Genomic DNA, 25721 nt, shown 5'->3' with positions numbered 1-25721 from the left:
TTGTCAACCTTACCCATATCAACCTAATGACCCTGTTGACCTTACCTATGTGGACCTAATGGTCCTGTTGACCTTACCCCCGTCGACCTAATGACTCTGTTGACCTTATGACCCTGTCGACCTAAGCCATGTCGATCTTCCTGTTGACCTAGACACATGTCAACCTAAATGCATGTTGACCTAATTGTGTCGACCTAATGACTGTCTAACAACTTGCTGGTGACCAACTGATCCACACCCTTACTGCCACAGATTCTGGGCCAGATGCACTAAGCTTCAAAGGTGATAAAATGGAGAATGATAAACCACCAACCAATCAGCTCCCGCCTGACATTTTTCAAACACAGTCTGTGGCATGGCAGGTAGGAGCTGATTGGCTGGCTGTTTATCACTCCATTTTATCACTTTTGAAGCTTAGTGCATCTGGCCCAATAAGAGTAAAGGCCCCCATACATTAGTCCGACTTGTCCTAAGGACAATTTGGACCTGATTTCCCCGACAGCTCACTGGGAGGGGGACACATGATTAGGCACTTGATGTGCCAAGTTTTGCATATGATAAAATGCATGCGATTTATCATATGCAACTCCCGGGGAGCTGCAGGTGTAGGAAGCATGGGGTCGACAGACATAGAGGTGGCGGGTGGGGGACGCAGGGAGAGGTTAGTGCTGCAAGAAAAAAAAATAGCCCATACAAAAGAATGGGCAGGCAGTGATTGGCTGAGAGCTCTCTCAGCCAATCAGCAATTGGCTGAGAGAGCGCTAAGCCAATCACTGGCTGCCCATTTGTATTTGAATTTTTTTTTTCTCTTGTCACTCCTCCTGCCCGGCTCTCTGTTCCCCTCACTGGCGTCCCCTGCTCGCCTCGCAGCATCCCCTGGCCGCTTTGCAGCATCCCCCGCCAGCCACCTCGCAGCGTCCGCTGCCCCTGCCCGCCTGTCAGCGTCCCCCACCCAGGGATTGCACATAAGATTTAGCAAATCTTATGTGCAGCCGGTCCGACCTCCCAACGTGCATCGGGTCGGATGGGGTGGCTAGACATGTCATTTGGCCTGATTTCACTGCCCGATCCATCCGAATGGGGTGAAATCGGGCCTAAATCGCATAGTGTATGGCGGCGTTCAAACAGTAGTAGTTGTCAGCTGTGCAGAAAGATGAGGTTAGCAGAGTTTATCAGAATGTATTTTTTTCTGTTTCAGAAAAACAATTAAGCATACCTCCCAGCATGGCTCTATTCCAGGAGAAACAAAATGTTCTGTTCCTGGATTTCCCTCTTTCTGAATGTGCGAGTTTATGGAATGAATCCAGATATACCTGTGATCTGGTTCAACTGTGTTTACTACCAGAGTTCAACGCAGTTTGAAGGCAAAGTTTATTAAAACAAAACACCACATTTGTAAGGTGAATTCAGGACATTTTTTTTAACTTCACATGTTTCTCAAGTGACAACCTGTTTGTGTATTCCCTAACTTCAATGATGAATCTTTACTATTTTAATTGCATGCATGCATTTATTTTTCTCTCTTTTGTATGTTCCTGTCATAATTTTTATATTCCATATATTATTTATTATTATTCTCAAATGTACAGGTGTGATCCAGAGGGCGCTATCCCGGAGCGGTGACCAATATCAAGTATTGGTACTTGTGTATTATAGCGGCGCCCCCGATTTCCATTGATTCCCCGATTTTAATCGCATCGCATGCCATGCACCCGATGGCATGCGATGTGATGTGACGCGATTTTTGCCCCCTATACGATAAAAGATTGTATAAGCACCCTAAAGGGTGCTTTTAAGCATCGTAATGGGTGCTTACAATGTTAAATGCACCCCCACACTATAAACGTGAACCCGAAGCGTGGTGAGCGCAGCGAGCCCGCGAGGGGCGGCAGTACGCGTCCTCCGACCTTTTCATACCCCCACTATCCACGTCGGCGTGGAGTTGAGAATAGAAAGTGTGGCGAGCGCAGCGAGGGGACGCGGATACCTTCACAGGTATCCGCGTCCCCTCGCGGCCTTCACAGGTATCCGAGTCCCCTCGCGGCCTTCACAGGTATCCGCGTCCCCTCGCGGGGCTTGCTGCGCTAGCCATGCTTCGGGCTCGGTGGCTCGCTGCGCTCGCCACACTTTCTATTCTCAACTCCACACCGACGTGGATAGTGGGGGTATGAAAAGGTCGGAGGACGCGTACCGCCGCCCCACGCGGGCTCGCTGCGCTCGCCACGCTTCGGGTTCACGTTTATAGTGGGGGGGTGGCAGGGGGGGTGCATTTAACATTGTAAGCACCCTAATGGGTATACAATGTTTAATCGCATCGCATTGTATGGCATTGTATGCCATATACAATGTCATACAATTTAAAAATTGTATGGCATTGTACAATATCGCACGATATTGCGTCGCATCGCATACCATCGTATGCCTTATGGTATGCGATGCGATGGGTGCCGCCAAAATACACAAGTACCCAAGTATTCTTCCATGTGCGTGCTATGAATCCACACTGACCTTGATACTGGTCCCTATATGTATACAAAGGTTTCATTATTTCTCGGGTCTACTTCATCAGGTCTAGGAATCCTGTATAAATACACTGACCTTGGGGGCAAGCCCAATTTTCATATAAAGGTGTCTTTTTACTAAAGGCCCATATACACTATGTGACTTTGGCCCTTATTCTGATCGGTGCGGCTGGATCCGAATATGCGGCCAGGACCATGCGTGCGAAACCCTGCCTTCCATACGGATCGCCAACTCCGTCCGTACGCGGTAAGAAGCTGGCCGAACGGACCGCACGTGTATTTTTCATGGAATACGCCTCCTCCATCTCAGGGAACCTCCCCCATCATTCGATGGTCGCAGACCATCGAATGCAGGACCGAGTGGTCCACCAGCTCCCGCAACCTCAGACCACACAGACATTTTTCCGTGCAAAAGCAGGGATCTGGGCGGGCAGCTGACATCCGGCGATGTCATATGTCCGCCCCCTACACGTGCGTCACGGCCGCATTACCATACATACGCCCAGCGTTTGCATGGGAACGCCCATGAAACGCGGGGCGTATGCATATGGTAATGAGCCCAAATAGCCCTTCACGCCCCTCTCCACCCCCTGTTCGGAGTGTTCACATTTCATGCGGGATTTGGCCGTACGCCCCGCTCGCACATGCGCAGAGACGCCTCTGCACATGCGCAGACACAAAACATCGGCGGCACGAACGCACGCGGATATTACCGCACCGATCAGAATAAGGGCCTTTGAGCTGAAAGTCGCTCAAAACAACATGTTTGAGCGGCTTTCAGCTCAAAGCCGCCCAGTGTGTATGGCCTGGCGATGAGCGGTGAGCGCTGCTGTATCCTCCTGCATCATCGCCGAGAAATACGAGCAGTTGAGCGGCTTTGAGGACAGCTTTGCATAGCTCTGCGCTATGCAAAGCCGTCCTCTCCCTGCTGACGGCGCCGGGCAGGGGGAAAGTTGCTCAGTGTGTATGCACTGAGCGGCTTTCCCGCCAGCGATGATAGCTATCATCGCTGTCCATACATGCTGGGCATAGTCGTCCAGTGTATATGGACCTTTAAGCTATCTTCTCCTACAGTTAAAACCAGATCCAGTTCAGTCTAAAGTCAACACCAAAGGAGGACTTTGGTGTTGATTTTAGACTGAACTGGATCTGGTTTTAACTACTGATTGGAGCCGACATCGGGTGACGGATTCCGGGCCATCATCCTTTGTTTACATGCGCTTTTGGGAGCTGTTTGTTCAGTCTCTCTACCCGATCTGGTAATTAGCCACTTCTATTTCTATTCTTGTTTATTTCATATCATATTGTTGTTTTTATCCTATAAAAGAGAAAAAATGTAAACCCTGCCACCTGGATGGTAGAGCTTGTTGGGCGCTTAGGGGAGATGTGTATGGATTGCCAAGCTGCTCACACCTGGGGGTGGTAAGTCCCCTATATATCTAGGTCTGGAGAAAAAAGAAAAAAGGATGGTGGAGCGCTACTATTTTTGAATATTTTTAGATTATAAAGAATTATATTAAGTTAAAAATATTGACCAATTGGGTATTACAATAATCAGTTTAATATATTCTATCTCAAGAATTTACACATAACACAAATAAAACACATCTAAAATACAATGTAAATAAAATTCTATCAGACAATAATCACCCCTATATGGAACCCCAATGGGAAAAGTGTGGAATGTGGATATATCTCACTTGTTCCTGGTGATACTCTCCTGTATGATAAATGGATAAATACGTACACTGGATTGGCGGGTGTCCATAAACCTGACTTGGAGCTGATGGTACTGTTCTCCCTTCGTGAGGAAAGATGGTACACGTCTCACGGAATGGAGGGTCTCACAGAATTAACAGGTGGTGGTGTCCCTTGGTTGGAATGGTCCAGTGAATGAACTGGATTGGCGGGTGTCCATAAACCTGACTTGGAGCTAATGGTGCTGTTCTCCCCTCGTGAGGAAAGATGGTACACGTCTCACGGAATGGAGAGTCTCACAGAATTGGCAGGTGGTGGTGTCCCTTGGTTGGAAGAGTCCAGTGATTAATTTGAAAAAAAGAGGAGAGCTGGTTCAAAGTGAGATGAAGTAAATTGTAATCCACGGGGTCCAATAGAGGGTGAGCGCCTAACGCGTTTCGTCATCCACATCTGTGGATGACGAAACGCGTTAGGCGCTCACCCTCTATTGGACCCCGTGGATTACAATTTACTTCATCTCACTTTGAACCAGCTCTCCTCTTTTTTTCAAATTAATCACTGGACTCTTCCAACCAAGGGACACCACCACCTGCCAATTCTGTGAGACTCTCCATTCCGTGAGACGTGTACCATCTTTCCTCACAAGGGGAGAACAGCACCATTAGCTCCAAGTCAGGTTTATGGACACCCGCCAATCCAGTTCATTCACTGGACCATTCCAACCAAGGGACACCATCACCTGTTAATTCTGTGAGACCCTCCATTCCGTGAGACGTGTACCATCTTTCCTCACGAAGGGAGAACAGTACCATCAGCTCCAAGTCAGGTTTATGGACACCCGCCAATCCAGTGTACGTATTTATCCATTTATCATACAGGAGAGTATCACCAGGAACAAGTGAGATATATCCACATTCCACACTTTTCCCATTGGGGTTCCATATAGGGGTGATTATTGTCTGATAGAATTTTATTTACATTGTATTTTAGATGTGTTTTATTTGTGTTATGTGTAAATTCTTGAGATAGAATATATTAAACTGATTATTGTAATACCCAATTGGTCAATATTTTTAACTTAATATAATTCTTTATAATCTAAAAATATTCAAAAATAGTAGTGCTCCACCATCCTTTTTTATCCTATAAAAGGTGGAACTGCACCATATGCCCCTTTTCTATTTTCTTTTGGGACTTCTATTGGATCGAGTGAAAGCCCAGAGTTGGATTTGAGACTGTGTTCTTTCCCCTGATCCACCATAAGCAGTCGATTTAGGAGAAGAGGAGACGTTACCATTAAAAAAGTAACGTAGGACTACACACTATCATTTATGCTTGTCAGTTTATGGAGAAGAGGACCGTTCTAGTATATATAGGAATGTCATTTAAAAACAATATATAGGCGCCAGTGGAGGGAAATTTCCTATTTTTGTCTTGCTTATGCTAAACATCCATTCACATGCGTGCGGGGGAATCGGCGTGCAAGGGGGGGAAAACGGCCGTTTGTGCAGGAAGCTTTTTGGTGGCCCGCAAAACAGCTTTGCGGGTCAACCAGAATAAGGTTCCTGGCCTTTTTTTGGACGATTATTTTAGTTTTGCAATTTTATGATTAGTGTACAATTTAAAAAAATCACACCTTATTACATTTGCGATTTTTATGTTTTCTATGAGAAAACATCTGGAGGGGATTTTGAATGTCCAATTTTTGGTCATGGCAAATTTTTTTACCGCAAGTTGCACAGTACATGTACTACATGTACATGTCACAGGACATCAGCCACCTGCCCTGTTCTCGGACCTGGAGGGTGCAAAAATTAGTCAGTCAAGACTGCTGGCGACAAACAGAATAACCCCCAAAGTCCTTTCATTTGGTTGCCTGTAAAACAATAGTAATAAAGTTCATGAGTGCAGCAGGTGATTGAGATATACTACTTTGATAACCATTAACAGTGGGAGGAGAACACAACAGAACTGTATAAAGAAACCGCTGGACAAGTAGTTTCATTACTGTAGGACAGCAGCCAAGCAGATAAGAAAGGAGCCGGAGAGCGGTGACTGAACAGGACAATGTGGTTTGTCTCCCAGCTGCTGTTGGCTTTTCTGCTCTGTCTTCTTTTTTCCAATTACCTAAAAGTAATATGGAAAGCAAGAAGTCTCCCTCCTGGACCTTTTCCCCTTCCACTTATTGGGAATCTATGGACCATCCGCTTCAACCTGTATCCAGATATTCTCAGCAAGGTATTGCCTCCGCAATTTGTTGCCATTCTATCTTAAAACAAAACAAAAAAGTATTATGTAATAATACAGTTTTCACCAACAGGGAGATCTGGAAAGCATGCATTGCTAGTGGTCTCTGAGGATTGAGGGGGTATTAATGCTCCGTGTACCGTGGATATAATCCCACTCCTGCTTTACCTGCTATCACTGTGTAGCAGGAGAAACAACCTTTGTTGACAATATTTTCATGCATATTGTGTAGTAGTGTGTACACAGTACATTGTCAACAATGTGTGCTACCATGGGTCCTTGCACATGAACGCGCATCAATCCGGGATTTTGGTATGTCTGAAAGGGTCAACCCGGGTGTTAAAACCCATGTCCCGACCCTTCTTTTTACCTGGGTTGAGGACCCGGGATTTAAGACCCGGGTTGACCCTTTCAGACATAAGAAAAACCCGGGTTTTTCAGAAAATTACTGGTTAGAACTGCTTCACCCGGTAATTTGCTGCTGTCAGTGTGAAAGGGTGCAGGCTGCACCCGGGAAAATGACCCAGCAGTCAAAACGCAGGGTCATTCCCAGGTAGTATGTCTAAAAGGGGTATATGGGGATTATTCCGGTTCACTCCTTCTGGCAAATTCCTTCTCAAATGGACAAAACCATGTGTACTGCAGGTGGGGGTAGATGTAACGTGCAGAGACAGTTGGATGGAAAACACAGTCCTCTCACAGTTTGACTGACTGGCGTTTGGGGGTGGAAACCCTCCATTTTCTGGGAGTGTCCAAAAAATTTAACCATACCCAGGCATTTTCAGGGTGGGTCTGTTACATCAGTGCTTACTACTTTCAACCTGTCTCAGTCGCAGATTAGTGGAAGCCTCAGAGCTACAGAAAGGAATGGATGGCGATTAGATCTATTCACAATTCTCTCACTGTGGGCCAGAAGCACTAAGCTTAAAAAGTGATAATGGAGAGTGATTAACAACCAACCAATAAGCTCCTGTCTGACATTTTTCAAACCCAGCATGTGATATGGCAGTTAGGAGCTGATTGGCTGGTGATTTATCACTCTCCATTTTATCACTTTTTGAAGCTTAGTGCATCTGGCCCACAATTTAGTAAGGGGCGTTTTTTCTTTCTGTCTGGGTGGCGTCTAGAAAATGCAAATTTTCAGATTAGCAACCCATTCTGAATTAGGCCCCAAAGAGTGAATTGTCTAGTGCAGGCATTCCCAACCACGGTCCTCAAGGCACACCAACAGTGCAGGTTTTAGTGATATCCAGGCTTCAGCACAGATGGTTTAATCAGAATCACTCAGGTGCTAATTAAGTCACCTGTGCTCAAGCCTGGATATAACTAAAATCTGCACTGTTGGTGTGCCTTGAGGACCGTGGTTGGGAATGCCTGATCTAGTGTGTATTAGGAACATCTCCTCTTAGTAAAGCTGGCCATATCCTACTGCGATGTATCACAGCAGGGTATAGCTACCCCCCCCCACCCGCCTTGACCCATCCGTGACTTTCCCGGGCGATGGGCATGCGGTCCTTTTTGATGCGATGTACTGCACACAAACTCATTCCCGTCCCTGGGAGAAGGTCAGAGTCGGAGGTCGGACCTACATGCAGGTCGACCTCCAACTCCGGTCCGATATGCATGGGACCTGATGGGATGTCATACACATCCGATTTGGGCCGATGCTTGGCCCGTCAAGTCAGCCCAGGGGGGTAAACTTACTAAAGCTTCTAAAAATCAAAAGAGGTGATGTTGCCCATAGCAACCAATCACAAATCTCCCAAAATGAGGGACAGAATGCTCTGTTACTGGACTCCCTTGCTAGTTGGAGTTGCAGAGCAGGGACTTGAGGCGGGTGCCTATTTTATGCTGTCTTTCCCAACAGCATTGCAGAGGCATCTCGGCACAATGGACCTGACTTTAGAAGCAGTTAAGCACAGATTGTTGAGCTCACGGCCATATCTCAACAATATCCACTGTCCCATGTAATGGCTTACTGTGATCACCCGTGTTACATACACTGCACATTGTATTAGCCACTCAGTACATACACACTGAGCGGTTTTACCCCTGCCCGGCACCGACGGAGGGAGGAGGACAGCGTTGCATAGCAGAGTGCTATGCAAAGCCGTCCTGAAAGCCGCTCATCTGCTGGTATAACCAGCAGATGAATGGCTTTCCCGGCGATGTTGCGGGAGCGCGCAGCAGTGCTCATCGCTGGGCCATACACACTGGGCGGCTTTGAGCTGAAAGCTGCTCAAACCTGCTGTTTTGAGCGACTTTTAGCTCAAAATCGGCCAGTGTGTATAGGCCTTTATGTTACGTTTAGAAAAAAAATTAGGTACTTATTTCCTAGAACGGAGCCCACAAAGCAATTTGCTTCGTGGGCTATTCTGCGTAGGAAAATTGCATCGCATCGCATGGGCCATTTTAGGGCCATTTTAGGGCCATGCGATGTGCGATGCGATTTTCCTATGTAATTTATTCACTGCTCTCTCTGCCCCAGGCCATCGCATCTGCCGCAAAATCGCATGCGATTTTATAGGGTGTGCGATGCCATGACATTAGGTATACAATAATATAATTGTATGTCCCCAAAATAGGTATAACGCACCCCCCACTATCCACACCACCCCGAAGCGTGGCGAGCAGTGGCGGATCGTGTCCTCCGACTTTTTCATTACCCCTCTATCCATGTCGGCGTGGAGTTGATTCTATATAGTGTGGCGAGGGGACGCGGAATACATGTGAAGTAATCCGCGTGCGCTCACCACGCTTCGGGCTTGGTGGCTCGCTGTGCTCGCCACACTATATAGAATCAACTCCACGCCGACGTGGATAGTGGGGGAATGAAAAGGTCGGAGGACGCGTTCCACCGCCGATCACCACGCTTCGAGCTGGCGTGGATAGTGTGGGGGGGGGTGCGTTAAACCTATTTTTTAGACATACAATCATATTATTGAATACCTAATGTCATGGCATCGCACACCCTATAAAATCGCATGCGATCGCATGCGATTTTGCGGGACATGCGGTGCAATGCGATGCAATATAGTGGGGTACAATGAGCATAGAAAAAAATCACATTAAAAAAATCGCATCGCATGACGTTATAATGGCCCATGCCATGCGATGCGATTTGCCTACGGTGCCGTACGTAGGAAATCTGGGCGCCGTGCTAGGAAACAAGTACCAAAAATTATATTGGAACATAGCCCATTCATCCACTCACCTCTTCAAATATTGTGGTAAGAGTTGTATAGCTGAATGGCAATTTTTTAATGTGGGTCTCATAAAGATAAAAAAATGGTGGATAATTGTTTACAATACTGTATATTACAGCAAATTTCTCACATCAGACTGATGCTGTCTAGATGTAGAAAGTAATCATATGACATAAGGACTAAGAGTTAGGCTGCAGCGAGTGGGGGATAGATTTAGGCTGTTCTGCATGGGGTTAAGTTTAGGCATGGGTACAGGGATTAGGTTTAGGCACTAGCAGGGAGGGTGATGGTGAGAGGGTAACCTTACTGACTGACTGTATTGGGATGCTGGGGTCAGTCTTTTCGCAGCTAGCATCCTGAGCACTGGGATATCGTATGTATCCACAAAGACGTTAGTGAGCTATGTATTGTACATACCTGTATAAAGATGACTTTTTAATATTTTTTTTGCATAGTTGGCAAAACTTCATGGCAACATTTACACCATCTGGTTTGGCCAGACACCCATGGTTGTGCTGCATGGATATCAGGCTGTGAAGACCAGTATCATTACTTATTCTCAAGAGATCTCTGGACGTCCAGTTTCCAGCTTCATGACTGACATTACAACAGGAAGAGGTACCTATTTTCACATAAAGAGTAATTATTAACAAAGACAGGGCTCGGCAGAAAAATAAATAGATAATGATTCCCTGACATGTAATGGGGAAATGTGTGGTGTGGTGAGTACTTTTTGTAAACAAATAATCTGCGTTTTTACTTGGTGTTGGGAAAGCCATATACAGTACTGCAGGCATTCCCAACCTACTGCAGGCATTCCCAACCAGGTTTTAGTGATATCCTGCTTGAGCGCAGCAGACTTATACACCTTTTAATGTTGCAATCCCCCCGGGGGTTTTGCCTCGTGGACCCAGGTCGGTGACGGTGTAAAAGGGGCCAACCAAGGTCCATTTACACGGGAAGGGTGGAACACTGGTAGGACCTGGGTAGTGGGTGGTTTAAGCACATGGAAGATGCTGTCTGTTGCTGCATAAGAAAGGGGCTGGAGGGAGTGTGGTGCCCCAAATCTCCACGTAAAACCCACACTCCCCAATGCAGCACACCAGGGGTTAATATTTCTTCTGGGGCTTCACGCCGAAGGGGGCTGACAGACTAAGAAAGGAGAGGGATTGCCTGGGAAGAGGCCGGAAGACGGAGGGGAAGAGGAGTTTCCTAAGTAAGAAGGAAGCAGAGAGAAGCAAAGGGGGGCGGGGGGGGGGGGGGGGGGGGGGGGGTGTGCACAAACTTTTTGGCAGGGGGGAGCAAAATTTGTAGTTACGCCACTGCACAGGGAGATTCGGTGTGCTGCTGCAGGGGAAGGGGCTGGGGGGAGCACATGGGAGATGCTGCACTTGTAAACCCTTGTATGTGCTTGAGCACTGAATAAAACTTTTTGAAAAAATGTTTTACAAAATAAACAAACCTACATTTTTCAGTGCTAACTTGTCATGTCTTTTCTTTTTTTTTTTTTTTTTATCATTGAGGGAAGGTTGGCTGGCAGTTTATTAACCCTAAAATGGCCTCCTTAATGTTATCCATAGGGAAAAGCAGGTCTGACCCAGGTTCAGAAGCTGGGTCAGCCCTGGAAACTCCAGTGTTCGAAGACCAGGGTCCGACCAGGGATTTTTGTGTAAAAGGAGTATTAATTAATACCTCAGTTACTATGACTTAACCATCTGTGCTGAAGCCTGGATATCACTAAAACATGCACTGCCATTGTGCCTTGATGACCAAGGTTGGAATACCTGCAGTACAGGGTATTTTCCTCATTGATTCCATGCATTATTACATCTGGGCAGAGGAGTGGCACAACTTGTACAAATACTGTCCTTTTTCAAGTTAAATCTAACAAAATAATCTTTAAATTCAACATTTTAAAAGTGAATCAAATGATAAAAGATTTTTCTTGTGTTCTTGCCACTTATAGGTATTGCAGCTACTAATGGGCACACCTGGAAACAACAGAGACGCTTTGGACTCATGACTTTACGAAATCTCGGAGTAGGTAAACGTGGACTGGAATCACGGATTCAGGAAGAAGCTCGGTGCCTAGTAGAATCCTTTAGAGCCCAGAATGGTAATTCAAATAACCGTATTATAAATACATGGACATACTGTTAAAAAGATATTCTTTGAAAAAGATTAGCAATTCAACAGTTTTTATACAAAATACACAATGGGCCTGATTCAGGTTGGCTCGCTAGGTAGTGTATATTTGCTGCTTAATGAGCCCATAAACGTTGCCTGCTGCCGAGTTGAATGCCCCCCCCCCCCACTACCCGCCAAATCTCCTGTACTCCTGTGTATGCAAACACATCCCCTCGACATGTGGCCGAAGGGAGGATAAATTATTCAATGGTCAGTGACCATCTAATTATTTCTCTCCCATTTGGTAATAAAAAGTCTATATCATGTGACATCAGCTGACTGCCCCAAGCAGGCATCGCCACGCCTGCTTCTACAGGGGAACGCACAGTGTTTTTATGGGGATGCCCATAAAATGCTGTGCTTTCCCTTGCTGCTGCCCTCTGCACACCCCCGGACTTCCTTCCACGTAGCAAACGGCCGGCGAGTGTCTAACTAGGGTGCACTTTTTTTTTTTAAATGGCAAAAAAAACGCATATTTATTGCAAATGTAAAAAAAAGTGTACAATTTGCGATAAAAATCACGTTTTGCCATGACCAAAATAATTGCACAGTAACGATCGCATCCAGATGTTTTCCCATTATAAAGTATAAAAATCACAAATGTATTATTTATTTATTACCAGTTTCTTATATAGCGCATATTATTATAATTTTATTTATAAGGCGCCACAAGTGTTTCGCAGCGCCGTACAAAGGAACAATACAGGGAGACAAAACTTGGTATAACATTGAATAAATAACAAAAATACAGTACAAATAAAGAGCACCACAGTTCAATACACATTACAGCTTAAATGTAAGTAGTGAGGACCCAATCAACATACAACTAGAGCAGGCATGTCCAAAGTCAGGCCCGGGGGCCAATTGTGGCCCGTGCTGTCATTTCAAGCGGCCCGCAGCCTCCAGCTGGAAGCGAGCAGAGCATCAGATGTGGGAAGCACTAAAGGTGGGGCCCTGGCGAGCGCGCCTTTACCTTGCTGTCTGCTGCAGTGAGGAGGTGCTGGCAGCCACAGTCAGATGTGTTTGGCGTCCTACCCCTGCTGCTGCAATCGTATATCACCCTACTCCACAATCACAGTGACAGCAGTGTTTGGGGAGGGGGGCAGCAAGGGGGAAGCTTGTTCCCATAACATGCAGAGCGGAGGAGGGCAGCAGTGGGAGCCCAAGCATCTCCTGTCCTTGCAGTGCCTGCTTTGCCTCTTCTTCCTCTGACTCACACAAGGGGCTGGGAAACATACAGAGAAGGGAGGGGGCAGAGTGGGGGACATACAGTGAAGGAGGGTCAGGCTGGGGGACATACAGTAAATGGAGGCAGTAATGGCCATTCAGAGAAGGAGGAGCAGGGGCAGGCTGGGGGACATACAGTGAATGGGGGCAGAGTGGGGTACATAGTGAATGGGGGTCATACAGTGAATGGGAGTCATACAGTGAAGGAGGGTAAGGCTTGGGGACATACATTGAATGAAGGCATTGATGTGATTAATGATTTAAAGAATGTCAGGCTGAATGGTCGGCCCCCATACATTTACACTTCACCAAATCTGGCCTTTGTCGCAAAAAGTTTGGACACCCCTGAACTAGAGGCTTGAGGCCAATGATGGAGATGAGTATGAAGATGGTCACTGAGTGTTGGAGTAAAGGAGAGCTGTGAGTGAAATGTGAAGAGAAGTGGGCTTTGACAACAGGAGGGAAGAGGGCCCTACTCGGAGGAGCTTACAATCTAGTAGACATCAGACATGTCCAAACCATGGCCCTCCAGCTGTTGTGAAATGACAAGTCTCATCATGCCTTGCCACAGTTTTGCTATTAGGGAATGCTAAACTATGGCAAGGCATGCTGGGATGTTTAGTTTCACAACAGCTGGAGGGCCACAGTTTGGACATGCCTGGCATACATATTCTGCAGAATTTTACAGAGAATATTTGAACATTTACATTAGTCCCTGCCCCATTGGAGCTTACACTCTATATTCCATACCACACACACACACACACACACACACACATTCCATACCCTCCAACTGTACCAATTTAGCCGGTACAGTACCGTTTTTTAACGATCTGTACCGGCTAAATCAGAATGTACCGATTTTTGCAGAATGCAGATGGCTCCTACTTCTGTTCATTAGTCTCCACGGCGCAGAAGGAAAGTGTCATTCTGCCGAATATGGCCCCACTCCGGCACCCTCTCCGTTCCCAGTGGTGCATTGCCGTGGGTCCCGGCAGTGTGCGTCGGCGTCATGACGTCACGCAGCCGGCGGACCTTCTGAAGAGCATAGAGTCTCTGGCAGCCGCATGTTAGCTTTTTCTGCGGTGCAAGAGGGCCGGACAGTGAGCGCAGTTAGCCGTCGCCGGGGGGAGGGCGTAAAGGCAGGTGTAGAGACAGCTAGTGGCAGAGGGTGCGGACAAAGGCATAGGGAGGGTGGAACCTGTGGCACGTGCTAAAACTTTCAGAGGGTGCCAAGCCGCCAGGAGAGGTCACTGCTTCTCACCCCCCACGCCGCTGCAGGCGCCCTCTGTCAGCTGGTGCACCTCCCCTGCTGGAGCCGTGGCTGCACTATGTGGATGCAGTGAGTGCACTATTATGCAGGTGCTGAATTAAGTGTGTGCTTAAAGAATATATATATATATATATATATATATATATATATATATATATATATATATATAGCAAAGTTGGATATTCCAATAAGGGCACTCACCAAAAGTTATGAAAGGTTTATTCAGGGTACATTACCAATCAGGAATAGTAGTCTACGTTTCGGCCACCAGGTGGCCTTTCTCAAGACAGGTCAGCATAGACGTCCTCACAGTACAAGAGTCAGGATATCCTGACTTTTGTACTGTGAGGACGTCTATGCTGACCTGTCTTGAGAAAGGCCACCTGGTGGCCGAAACGTAGACTACTATTCCTGATTGGTAATGTACCCTGAATAAACCTTTCATAACTTTTGGTGAGTGCCCTTATTGGAATATCCAACCTTGCTATAAATTGGGACACATTGTGTCGCCTTAAAGGAGCACCGCTGCTTTTTCCATTGTTGGCTGGGAGTGCGGAACTACAAAAAACTATATATATATATATATATATATATATATATACGTCCAAGAAACGGATGGCACTCTGCTTCAATAATAATAAGTAGGCGACACAAGGTGTGTGGTCAACGTTTCAGTGATCCTATCACTTTTATCAAGACATAAATCAGTGCTGTACAAACAAAACATATATAGACATACTTACAAACTGGTGCACCTCTCACCAACCACGCTCGGTCCCGGAGTCAGGTGACGTCATTGCTGCGCATCAGCGCTGACGGCCCAGCATCATAGGGGGGCGTGTTCACACCGGCGTCTGAGGTTGCCATGGGGAAGGGGGCGTGCCTGTGCCCGTCCTACCTGAATGTTGCTACGGCCGTCAGCAGATCGCAGGAACGGCCAGACTTCATGCGGACTGATAGTCAGATTGGATGGCAACCTACACACTGTGAAATACACACGAAAATTTAATAAAATGCATTCGGACAGATTCAATAGATTGCAAACTGTGCAGTATACTTTAAATCTGGGATAAATAAGCATGAATGAGCTTAATCAATAATGAGACACTTAACATAATCCGTGCACAATAAAGAGGGGTCTGTCAATACAGCGGCAATGGTAATAATGACCAATTAAGGATAATGATGTCTAATCAAAGGTCATGTCTGATGTTTAAACGAGGTGGAAACGATCAATCAATCAATGAGGAGGGTATACACACAGTAAACAGATGGACTGGTGGCAAAAAGATCAAACTGTGAATCTATAAAAAAGGAGAAAAAGATAACATTTCATTTAGTCCAGCAGGGTGAATGGTTTGTAATTTATGTATCCATAGGGTTTCTCGTTGTAGTAGAGTTCTTCCTCTGTCTCCTCCCCTGTGACTGGGGGGTACCCAGTCAATCATTTTACATTTAATGTTAGTGATGGAATGATGAAAGTCTCTGTAATGCCTGGCAACAGGCTGATCCATAGGTTTTCCCTCCAATGCGGCACGTATGTGTGATCGATGTAGTGCTATACGTTCTTTTAATTGTCTGGTGGTTTTGCCGATGTATAGTAATCCACACGGACAGCGAATTTGATACACTACATATCGACTAGAACAAGTGAGTGGATATTTAATTTTAAAGATCTTTCCAGATGCAGGATGTCTGAACGTGTCCCCGATTTCCATGGTGCTACATGTTGCACAGCCTGTGCAGCGGTAATTACCAGGTTTTCTGGTGAGAAAATGGCTTGGTCTCACTATATCCATTCCAGTCACGTCATTATGGACGAGGGCATCCTTGAGGTTTTTACCTCTACGGTATGAGGGTAAGATGGTCGAGTTCTTTAGGCTTTTTAACAGTGGATCCCCTGATACAATGGGCCATGATGCTTTAGCTGTTTTCATTAGGTCTTTACTGGTGGTACTGTAATCCTGGGGCCATACAATTCTGTTTTCTTTTTCCAATTCATTGACACCCAAGACAGAATTGGAAAAAGAAAACAGAATTGTATGGCCCCAGGGCCGTCAGCGCTGATGGGCAGCAATGACGTCACCTGACTCCGGGACCGAGCGTGGTTGGTGAGAGGTGCACCAGTTTGTGAGTATGTCTATATATGTTTTGTTTGTACAGCACTGATTTATGTCTTGATAAAAGTGATAGGATCACTGAAACTTTGACCACACACCTTGTGTCGCCTACTTATTATTATTGAAGCAGAGTGCCATCCGTTTCTTGGATGTATATGTATTTTACTTTGGAGAGGAACCTGCGCCGCTGTTTCATTTCTGGAGTGCCAGTCATTGGGACTTGTGTATATATATATATATATATTTATACAGAAATACAGTATGGACCTCGTTTTGCGCTAACAATATTCTGCCGCTGCTCCGATAGGACTCCCCTGTTAGTGGGAGTCAAACAAGAGATTTAGAAAAGGGGGGGTTCTATTGGAGAGCGCTGATTGGTGTACCACCTAGTTATTTCAATGCAATATACAATACTGATACAATTTTTGTAATAACAGTTGATCCTTGTCACTTTTCCGAATGAGACGTGCCAGTCTGTTCAAGGTATAAAAAAGTTCTTTATTGAAACCCAACGCGTTTCGTCAGAACGACTTCATCAGGGGTAAAAAACAATAAGATTCCCAAGTATGTGGTTTGGTCAACTTTTAGTACTCGTACAAGATAAAATCAGTAGTATATTACTCCGTTGTGTAAGCGCAGGATCTATTTTGTAGATAATTTTGTTTAAAAGATGATTCGATTATAAGGTGCATTAACGTGCAGAATTCTTGTGGTCCAGTATGCATGGATATGGTCCTTTAATTGTAGGGTCACTCCATTTCAATATGTGTGATGGGAAGAAGGCTCCACCAGCCTTACATAGATAAGATACGACGAATGTCAGGAAATGTAAAAACTCAATCGTATTAACGTAGGATAATTAATTCCCACCAGACAGAGGGAGCACTTGTTTTCTCAGAAAATTCTCCACAATGTAGCACTTTACAGGAGCTCCTTCACTGGCTGGTGAAGCCAGTGAAGGAGCTCCTGTAAAGTGCTACATTGTGGAGAATTTTCTGAGAAAACAAGTGCTCCCTCTGTCTGGTGGGAATTAATTATCCTACGTTAATACGATTGAGTTTTTACATTTCCTGACATTCGTCGTATCTTATCTATGTAAGGCTGGTGGAGCCTTCTTCCCATCACACATATTGAAATGGAGTGACCCTACAATTAAAGGACCATATCCATGCATACTGGACCACAAGAATTCTGCACGTTAATGCACCTTATAATCGAATCATCTTTTAAACAAAATTATCTACAAAATAGATCCTGCGTTTACACAACGGAGTCATATACTACTGATTTTATCTTGTACGAGTACTAAAAGTTGACCAAACCACATACTTGGGAATCTTATTGTTTTTTACCCCTGATGAAGTCGTTCTGACGAAACGCGTTGGGTTTCAATAAAGAACTTTTTTATACCTTGAACAGACTGGCACGTCTCATTCGGAAAAGTGACAAGGATCAACTGTTATTACAAAAATTGTATCAGTATTGTATATTGCATTGAAATAACTAGGTGGTACACCAATCAGCGCTCTCCAATAGAACCCCCCCTTTTCTATATATATATTTATATATATAGTGTATAAAAATGCTCAGTACGCATTCGGAAAGGGGGTGTGGACACCCACTTTACCATTGACCACACCCCCTTTACATTGGCCACGCCCCCTCTCCGAATGTGTACCGATTTCTAACATTCATATGTTGGAGGGTATGACATTCTATGGTTAATTTGTTGGGAGACAATTAGCCTAACACATACCTGCCTACCCTCCCGCATTTAGCGGGAGGCTCCCGCTATTTGCATTACCCTCCCGCTGCCCCAGAAACATACCGGCACCTCCTGGTTTTTGGGTCCCTCAATAAAATCCGGACTGCGCATGTGCACATCCGGAAGTGTAGGGGGCGGGGCTTGTGCGGCAACATCACTGCCGGCCACCGCGGGGATATGGGTGGCCGAGCTGCTGCTATCAGGAAGTCGGGAGGGAGCACTGCAGGAGACAAAGGGTAAGCATAAGCACTGCAGCAGCCAGGGCTTCCGGAGTTGGCTCCGCCCACCACACTCCGTGCCTCAGCCCTACTCATGCTGGTTGCTCTGCCTGCTCCTCCTGTCACCGGCTGCCCAATGCCTTCCCCTCACCACACTGCCTTCTCCCACCACACACAGGGTCCCTGCACTCCCCTACAAGGATCAACACAGCTAGGTGAGTGCTGTGTGTACTGGGGAGTGTGGGCTGAAATATATGGGAGAGAAACTGTGTGCACATTGTGTACTGTGTGTTTGTGTGTGGGGGGGGGAGTGTTTATAATGTAATATAGGGGGAGGCTGTTTATAATGTATTATAGGGTGAATGTATATAATGAACTATAGTATCAGGGAGTTGTATATAATGTCATATGGGGGAGTAACTGTGCAAATTGTGCAATGTGTGTGTGTGTGTGTGTGGGGGGGGCTGTGTATAATGTAATATGGGGGGCTGTGTATAATGTAATATGAGGGGGTGGTGTATAATGTAATATGGGGGCTGTGTATAATGTAATATGGCTCTGTGTGTAATATGGGGTGGCAGTGTATAGTGCACTTTGGGGCTAAATCACGTCCAGTATCACTCTCGCCGAGGTGTTCACACTCTCAGGGGAGGGAAGGGGGCGTGCAGGGGTTTGGAACAGAGGAACGCCCAGTGTTTTATGCGAGCTATGTATGGATGCAGTACAATACTTATATTATTTTTTTTCTTTTTGCTGCTTTTAGTACTATAGTATTCCTCCGAACTGTCCTGATTATAGAGGCCATGCCCACATGACCTGTAGCTCTGCTCTTTCCCATGGTGGGGGGGGGGCTGCGTCGGGAAAGTTGGTAGGTATGCTATAGGAATCTGCCTGAAACTGGTTTTCAAAAGTAGGCAAGTATGCCCTAACAGTATATTTTGGAATTGTGGAAGGCAACCGTAGTACCGGGAGGAAACCCATGCAAGAGTACAAATATAATAGGGTGCAATTTCAAAACATTACTAAAAAGTGACTGAAAAATAGACCTGGGTCTGGCAGGGGAATTTGCCATGCACATACCAGTTAGATCTCTGCATGCTTCTGTATAGAAAAGTGTGTAAAAGTTAAATAAAATTAAAACCAGCCCTGGACTCTGAGTTGTTCCTGGTTTCTGAACTATGGGGCACAAAAAGCATAGGGTCTCCCACATTTAAAAAAACAGCACGGGCTCTTGGACTGGTCCACATGGTTACAAAAATAAGGGGGGCAAAAAATATGAGTCCCTGAGGCCATGTTGTCATCTGTACTTTTGCAACCAGAACCGTTACAAGAGCCGGGTGCTGGTTTTTAAATACGGGGGACCCTATGCTTTTTGACTCCATATTCTGTAAACCAATATGGGACCCCATGCTGTATTTTTAACTCCTGTTACTAAAAAATCGCACATTTATTAAATAAATTGCACATTCCCATTACTAAAAGCTTGCCAGAAATTGCTAGTGATTTTTAGCTTGTACATAAAATTCACACCCTATTACATGTGCGATTTTTTTTTTAGCTTACCAAAAAATTGCACCCTATTACATTTGGTCCCAAATCTCTAATTTAACAAATATGATTCTAACCTAATCTTTAGGTCCGTAAACCAGTGCCCACTCTCTTCCTAATAGGGAAACCCATGGATGCGTCACCCTTCATTATCCATTCAGTTGCCAATGTCATTTCCGCTGTTGTGTTTGGACATCGCTTCCCCATTGATGACATCTCTTTCCAGAAACTGGTTGAAGGAAACCACTATCTCATTAAACTCTTTGGCTCTAACTGGGGAAGAGTAAGTAATAGCACAAATAATACTGTCTTTAAATTGTTTAGATTCAGTACTGGGACCACTGGTCTAGGCTGGTGCTTAAGTAATGAAGTGAACTGGTACCAGGGGGTTCTACAATAGGTTCTACCTTCAGAATATATTACAGAATAATTATTACTAGATTAGGTTATCCTGACATAGTAATAATTATTTATGCTGAGATGTATTGGGAGACAATTCAGATCTGATTTTGTGAAAGGTTCAATAATACAATAAATAGGCAATAAGACATAGGACATATAAGAGTGTTGTTGTTACTGCTGCTGTGTGGCTTGTATACAATGGCAAAATGACAAATAAGGTAAAGGGGTAATATACAGGAAAGAAAATATAGTGCTATGTATTGTTTGAGGGATGGGGGCCCCAAACCAGTATCTTGCTTAGGGCCCCATGAGGTCTAAAACCAGCTCTGTATCCATACCTCATCACAGATGGTTAAGTCAAATTGAATGAGGTGCTAAATAAGTCACCTGTGGCCAAGCATGGGTAGACTTAAAACCTGAGCCATTTAGTGTTTTGAGGACCTTGATTGGAACTTTAGCTTCAGGGGGAAATTTACTAAAGGAAATTTGTAAAAAAATAGGTGTATTTGTATTTAGAAATACACTTATTTTTGACATTTACTATCCCAAAAATATGTCAATTGCCGTATTTTCGGGATAGTAAATGTCAAAAATAAGTCTATTTCTGGATACAAATGCACCTATTTTTTTACAAATTTCCTTTAGTAAATTTCCCCTTCAGTGTGTAATCACGATGGATTCAGGTAAAAATAATAACAATTTAATGTATGCATCCATAAATTACACAATAATAAAATGGTGACATAATGTTACACTGTTTGGCTGGGAACACTGTAGAATACCATTTCATGAGTGGAGTCGCAATTATATACAGAATAATTAACAGTTTCTTCTATAGCACACACATATTCTGCAGCGCTGTACAGAGAATATTTGAACATTCAAATCAGTCCCTGCCCCAGTGGAGCTTACAATCTATATTCCCTACCACATGTACACACAGACACAGACATTCTAGGGTTACTTTGGATTGTGGGAGGAAACCGGAGTACCCAGAGGAAACCCACGTAAACACGTGGAGAATATGTGGACTCACCTCAAAAAAGAGGCCCTATATGCCTCAAAAGGTATCTTTAAACCTCCTCCTGTGTCAGGTTACTTCAAAGATTTTACGAATCAGGATGAAACTTGCAAAAGACACTTTATTCCCAAATGTAACAGGAACATCCACAGATAAATGTACATAAAATTAATTAAAAAAAGGCAAAAATATTTTTGCAGAAAGAATTAAAAATACATAAAAAAAACAACAACACCTTAATGCAGAGACCCTCCAACATCTCCCCAATATCCGGAATTAGAAGAAAAAAGATGGTATGCAACAAAAGGTCTCACACATTCAAAGGTGCCCCCTCAACTCGCCAACATGTTTCTGGCACCTAAGCCAAATCTCAATAGGGTTTCTTCCCCATCTCTCCCCTTAGTGCCTTACCCTAATCCCCCTTCATTCACAACCTATTTTCAGATGTGAACATTGTAGACTTGTCATAATTCTGAGGATGTTGATTTAGTGCCTATCGACATTCTAGCGTCAACATTGTAGTGTCAACATTAAGAATGTTGACATGTAAATTGTTGACCATCTGACTTAATATCCATTTAAAGGTTTGTGGGGTAGATTTATTAAGCTCGGTGAAGTGATAAACTGTCTGTTTTTTATCACCGGCCAATCAGCTCCTACCTGTGAAGCTACAGGCTTGGTTTGAAAAATGACATGTAGGAACTGATTGGCCGGTGATAAAAACCAGACAGTTTATCACTTCACCGAGCTTAATAAATCTACCCCTGTGTGTTTAGGTAACTATGTAAATTATTTTAGCAACATTTACATGATAAACCAACGACCTGCCCAGCTTTTTCCAGGAGCAGTTTTGAATTTAAATGATACGTTTTTTTTTAAATGAGGGCCTATAAGATTACATGGGGAAAAATGGAATTGTTTTTCACATCAATGAAATAGGAAAATAAAAAAAGGGAAAATATTAGTAAACAGCGCTTACATTTTTTTTTCTGAAAAAAAAAATCAGATAAGTACATTATTAATCTCCACACAGTATAAAATAAAGTAAATCATTGGGCCAGATGGCAGCCAATCAGCTCCTACCTGCCATGTCATAGACTGTGTTTGAAAAATTTAATGCAGGAGCTCATTGGCTGGCTGTTTATCACTCTCCATTTTATCAATTTTGAAGCTTAGTGCATCTGGCCCATTGTCTTTTATGATTTATGCTACTCAAGGCAAGAAAGCTCTTTTTTTCTTTGTCTTGATACAGTAAAATTGGCACTGCTCAGCTCATTTTTGTTATACCTTAATGTTTCATACAACTAAACTATTCTCAACAAATGCTCTACAGAAATGTGAAAACCATATCAAAATCCTTTCAGTGCTACTTAAGATTAGCCCAAATAAACTGAGAGGTGCCTACCAGGGACTTTATTTTTTGCTCTGTAGAGAAGATAGCTAGCCATTGGTGGTATTATTACTGCATTGTGCACTATGGACACGATTCAGCAGGAGTTGTAGAATAGACGGTTTTTGCTACTTTGCAGTGCACATAGCTCTTAAACTGCGGTTGCATCTTGGAAAAAGAGTGACGGCAGGGGCTCACCCCCACGGTAAACTGTATTTTTTTTATCATAACATTGGTTTTGTGTAACAGATGTATGATGCTTTCCCATGGCTCATGAAACACTTACCGGGTCCCCATCAAAAAACTTTTCAAAATCAAAAATACATAGAGAATTTTGTGAAGCAAGAGGTCAAAACTCACCAAGAAAATGGACCACCAGAGGAGCCTGAAGATGTCATTGACCACTATTTGGCACAGATTGCAAAGGTACATTCGCTATTAGAAATATGCCACCATAATGTCCCTTACACATTATGATACACACCGTAATGCCCCTTACACAATATGCACAACACTGTAATACCCCTACATATTATCCTTGGCTGCAGCTACGCAGTAGCACACGCAGGGGGGGTTTATGAGTCCCCAGAAACCCCTCCAGGAGTCTGAAAGCTGAGGGTCCCTTCTTTCCATGGGTACAAGAATTTTAAAAATCGGCCCTTGGGAACCGGAGATATCCGACTTCAAAGCAGTGGTCCCCATCCAAGTCTGTTAAATGCTCTTCCCAGTCAGATATTTCAGGTTCTGTCTGTTTTAGAGTTTTCCTGAGGGTATATTCCAAAAGCTGGGATTCTCCCCCTTTGATGGACACTAGCAGCTTGTCTCTTCTGTTCCTAGAACCAGAGATATCAGCCTTCCAGCAGCTGGTTACTGCTTCAGCTCCACACACCTGGTATGTAGTTTTATATGCTCGTTGACAGATTGCTCTGCCTCCTGAACTCCTGAACTAGTCCCCAATACCATTTGGTAGGTGGCATTCTCTAGTTTTTAATTCCATTAAAATCTAAGAAATCTATTTCTGGGAACTGGAGATATCTGCAGTCAAGCAAGCTGTCCTCCCACCAGAAAATTATGAATAATAAGCCCACTCCACTATACACCCCTCCTCTGCGTACTAAACATCCTCTACCACCCTGGAAGTTATGTATCAGGGCCCCTTCATTCAGCCCAATGCCCCCTTCTCCCACCCCATCTCCCACCATCTGTGCAATAAAGGTATAATTAGTGGAAATTACTGATCCAGGCCCTACATGCTGAGCGGTTGATATAATACTCCCTACCACCCGCGGGATATCAAAGCTTCCCCCACCCCTACCGCTGGAGGATCAGTAGGGGCCCCAATACATTGCTATGCCCAGAGCCCTCTTCCCTCCTGTTGTCAAAGCCCACTTCTCTTCACATTTCACTCACAGCTCTCCTTTACTCCAACACTCAGTGACCATCTTCATACTCATCTCTATCATTGGCCTCAAGCCTCTAGTTGTATGTTGATTGGGTCCTCACTACTTACATTTAAGCTGTAATGTGTATTGAACTGTGGTGCTCATTATTTGTACTGTATTTTTGTTATTTATTCAATGTTATGCCAAGTTTTGTCTCCCTGTATTGTTCCTTTGTACGGCGCTGCGAAACACTTGTGGCGCCTTATAAATAAAATTATAATAATAATAATACACTGCTGTTGACGCCCCTGTATGTATATATATGTACAGTATATATATATATATATTTATATATATTATTATCCCCTTCCCGAACATTTGATGTACATTTACGTCATGGTCGGGATGTACTTCCCGACACATGGCATAAATGTACGTCATGAGTTCAAACTGTCACCGCGTCTATAGACGCGGTGACAGAGGGACGATGTCTGCTGTCCCTGACAGCAGACATCTTCCCTCATTGCCCAGGGGGGGCAGCGATGCCCCCCGCCATCGGCGATCGCTGTGATTGGCTGTTCAATGTGAACAGCCAATTACAGCGTTTTCTGTGTACCGGCGAATAACGTTCGCCGGTGACACAGGGATCGGTGGTGATTGGTGCTGTTAAGTACAGCACCAATCACCACCGGGTGTAAGGGTGACGCTGGTGGTCACCCCACCTCACCCCACCTGCCCCCAAAGGCTGTGATTGGTCCGTCGGACCGACGGACCAATCGCAGCCATTACACCTCAAATGAGGTAACGGAGACAGCCCTGCAGCCGCAATTACGGTCAGGAACAGCGTGCAGAGCGGTCTCCGTGCCCATCTGTGCCTATATTGACCTGATCAGCGTTGGTGGCATCCGTGCTGCCAGCTCCTGTGACTTCCTGGTGCTTGTGTTGCTGCTGCTGCTGCAGCAGCGTCATTGTGTCAGAAATTGTGTGATATAATTTTGTATCTGCTGCCCCCTGCTGCCCCCCTTTTGTGCTGATCAGTATAAACTAACTGATCAGCACCTTTTTTGGGGTGCAGGTTTTTTTTTTTTATATATACCCTGTCAGGTTGCACCCACAGTTGTGTGCCTGCTGCCCCTCACTGCTAATCAGTTGCATCACTGATCAGCAGTTTTTTTTTTTTTGGGGGTGTTGTGGGGTTTTTAGAAATTGGGGCACAGATTTTGGGGTGCTTTGTCTCCTTCATTCCTTGTGACAATGAAATATTTTGAGCCAGAACTGCATTTTTGTGTTAAAAAATGTAATTTTTAATTTTCACAGCCCAGTTGTACCAAAATTGGTGAAACCCCTGGGGGTTTGAAATGTACACTATACCCCTAGATGAATTCCCTGAGGGGTGTAGTTTGCAAAATGGGGTCACTTGTGGGGGGGTTCCACTGTATTGGTGCTTCGGGGGTCTTGCTAATGCGACATAGCACCCACCATTCATTCCACCAGAATGTGTGCTGCAAAATCCAA

General features: G+C 44.7%; 1 protein-coding gene across 3 annotated transcripts in view; it reads left to right on the top strand.

Annotated features, from left to right (window-relative positions):
- The first annotated feature begins 6216 nt into the window (after nt 1–6216).
- Nucleotides 6217–25721, top strand: part of LOC146077525 (cytochrome P450 2J5-like) — a 41272-nt gene continuing 21767 nt past the window's right edge. Inside the window, exons 1-5 of one of the 3 annotated variants that reach the window (XM_083186043.1) lie at nt 6218–6458; nt 10129–10291; nt 11640–11789; nt 20134–20294; nt 23074–23250. In XM_083186043.1, coding sequence (XP_083042169.1) covers nt 6288–6458; nt 10129–10291; nt 11640–11789; nt 20134–20294; nt 23074–23250 — 822 coding nt within the window. In that variant the 5' untranslated portion in view covers nt 6218–6287. Of the gene's footprint in view, nt 6459–10128; nt 10292–11639; nt 11790–20133; nt 20295–23073; nt 23251–25721 lie in introns of all 3 variants that reach the window. The other 2 variants (XM_083186044.1, XM_083186045.1) reach the window with 2 other exon arrangements.

The sequence above is a fragment of the Crinia signifera genome, chromosome 1 (genome assembly GCF_055691185.1).
Source record: "Crinia signifera chromosome 1, ASM5569118v1, whole genome shotgun sequence".
In the NCBI taxonomy this organism is placed as follows: Eukaryota; Metazoa; Chordata; class Amphibia; order Anura; family Myobatrachidae; genus Crinia; species Crinia signifera.
This window is presented reverse-complemented; position numbering and strand designations above follow the sequence as displayed.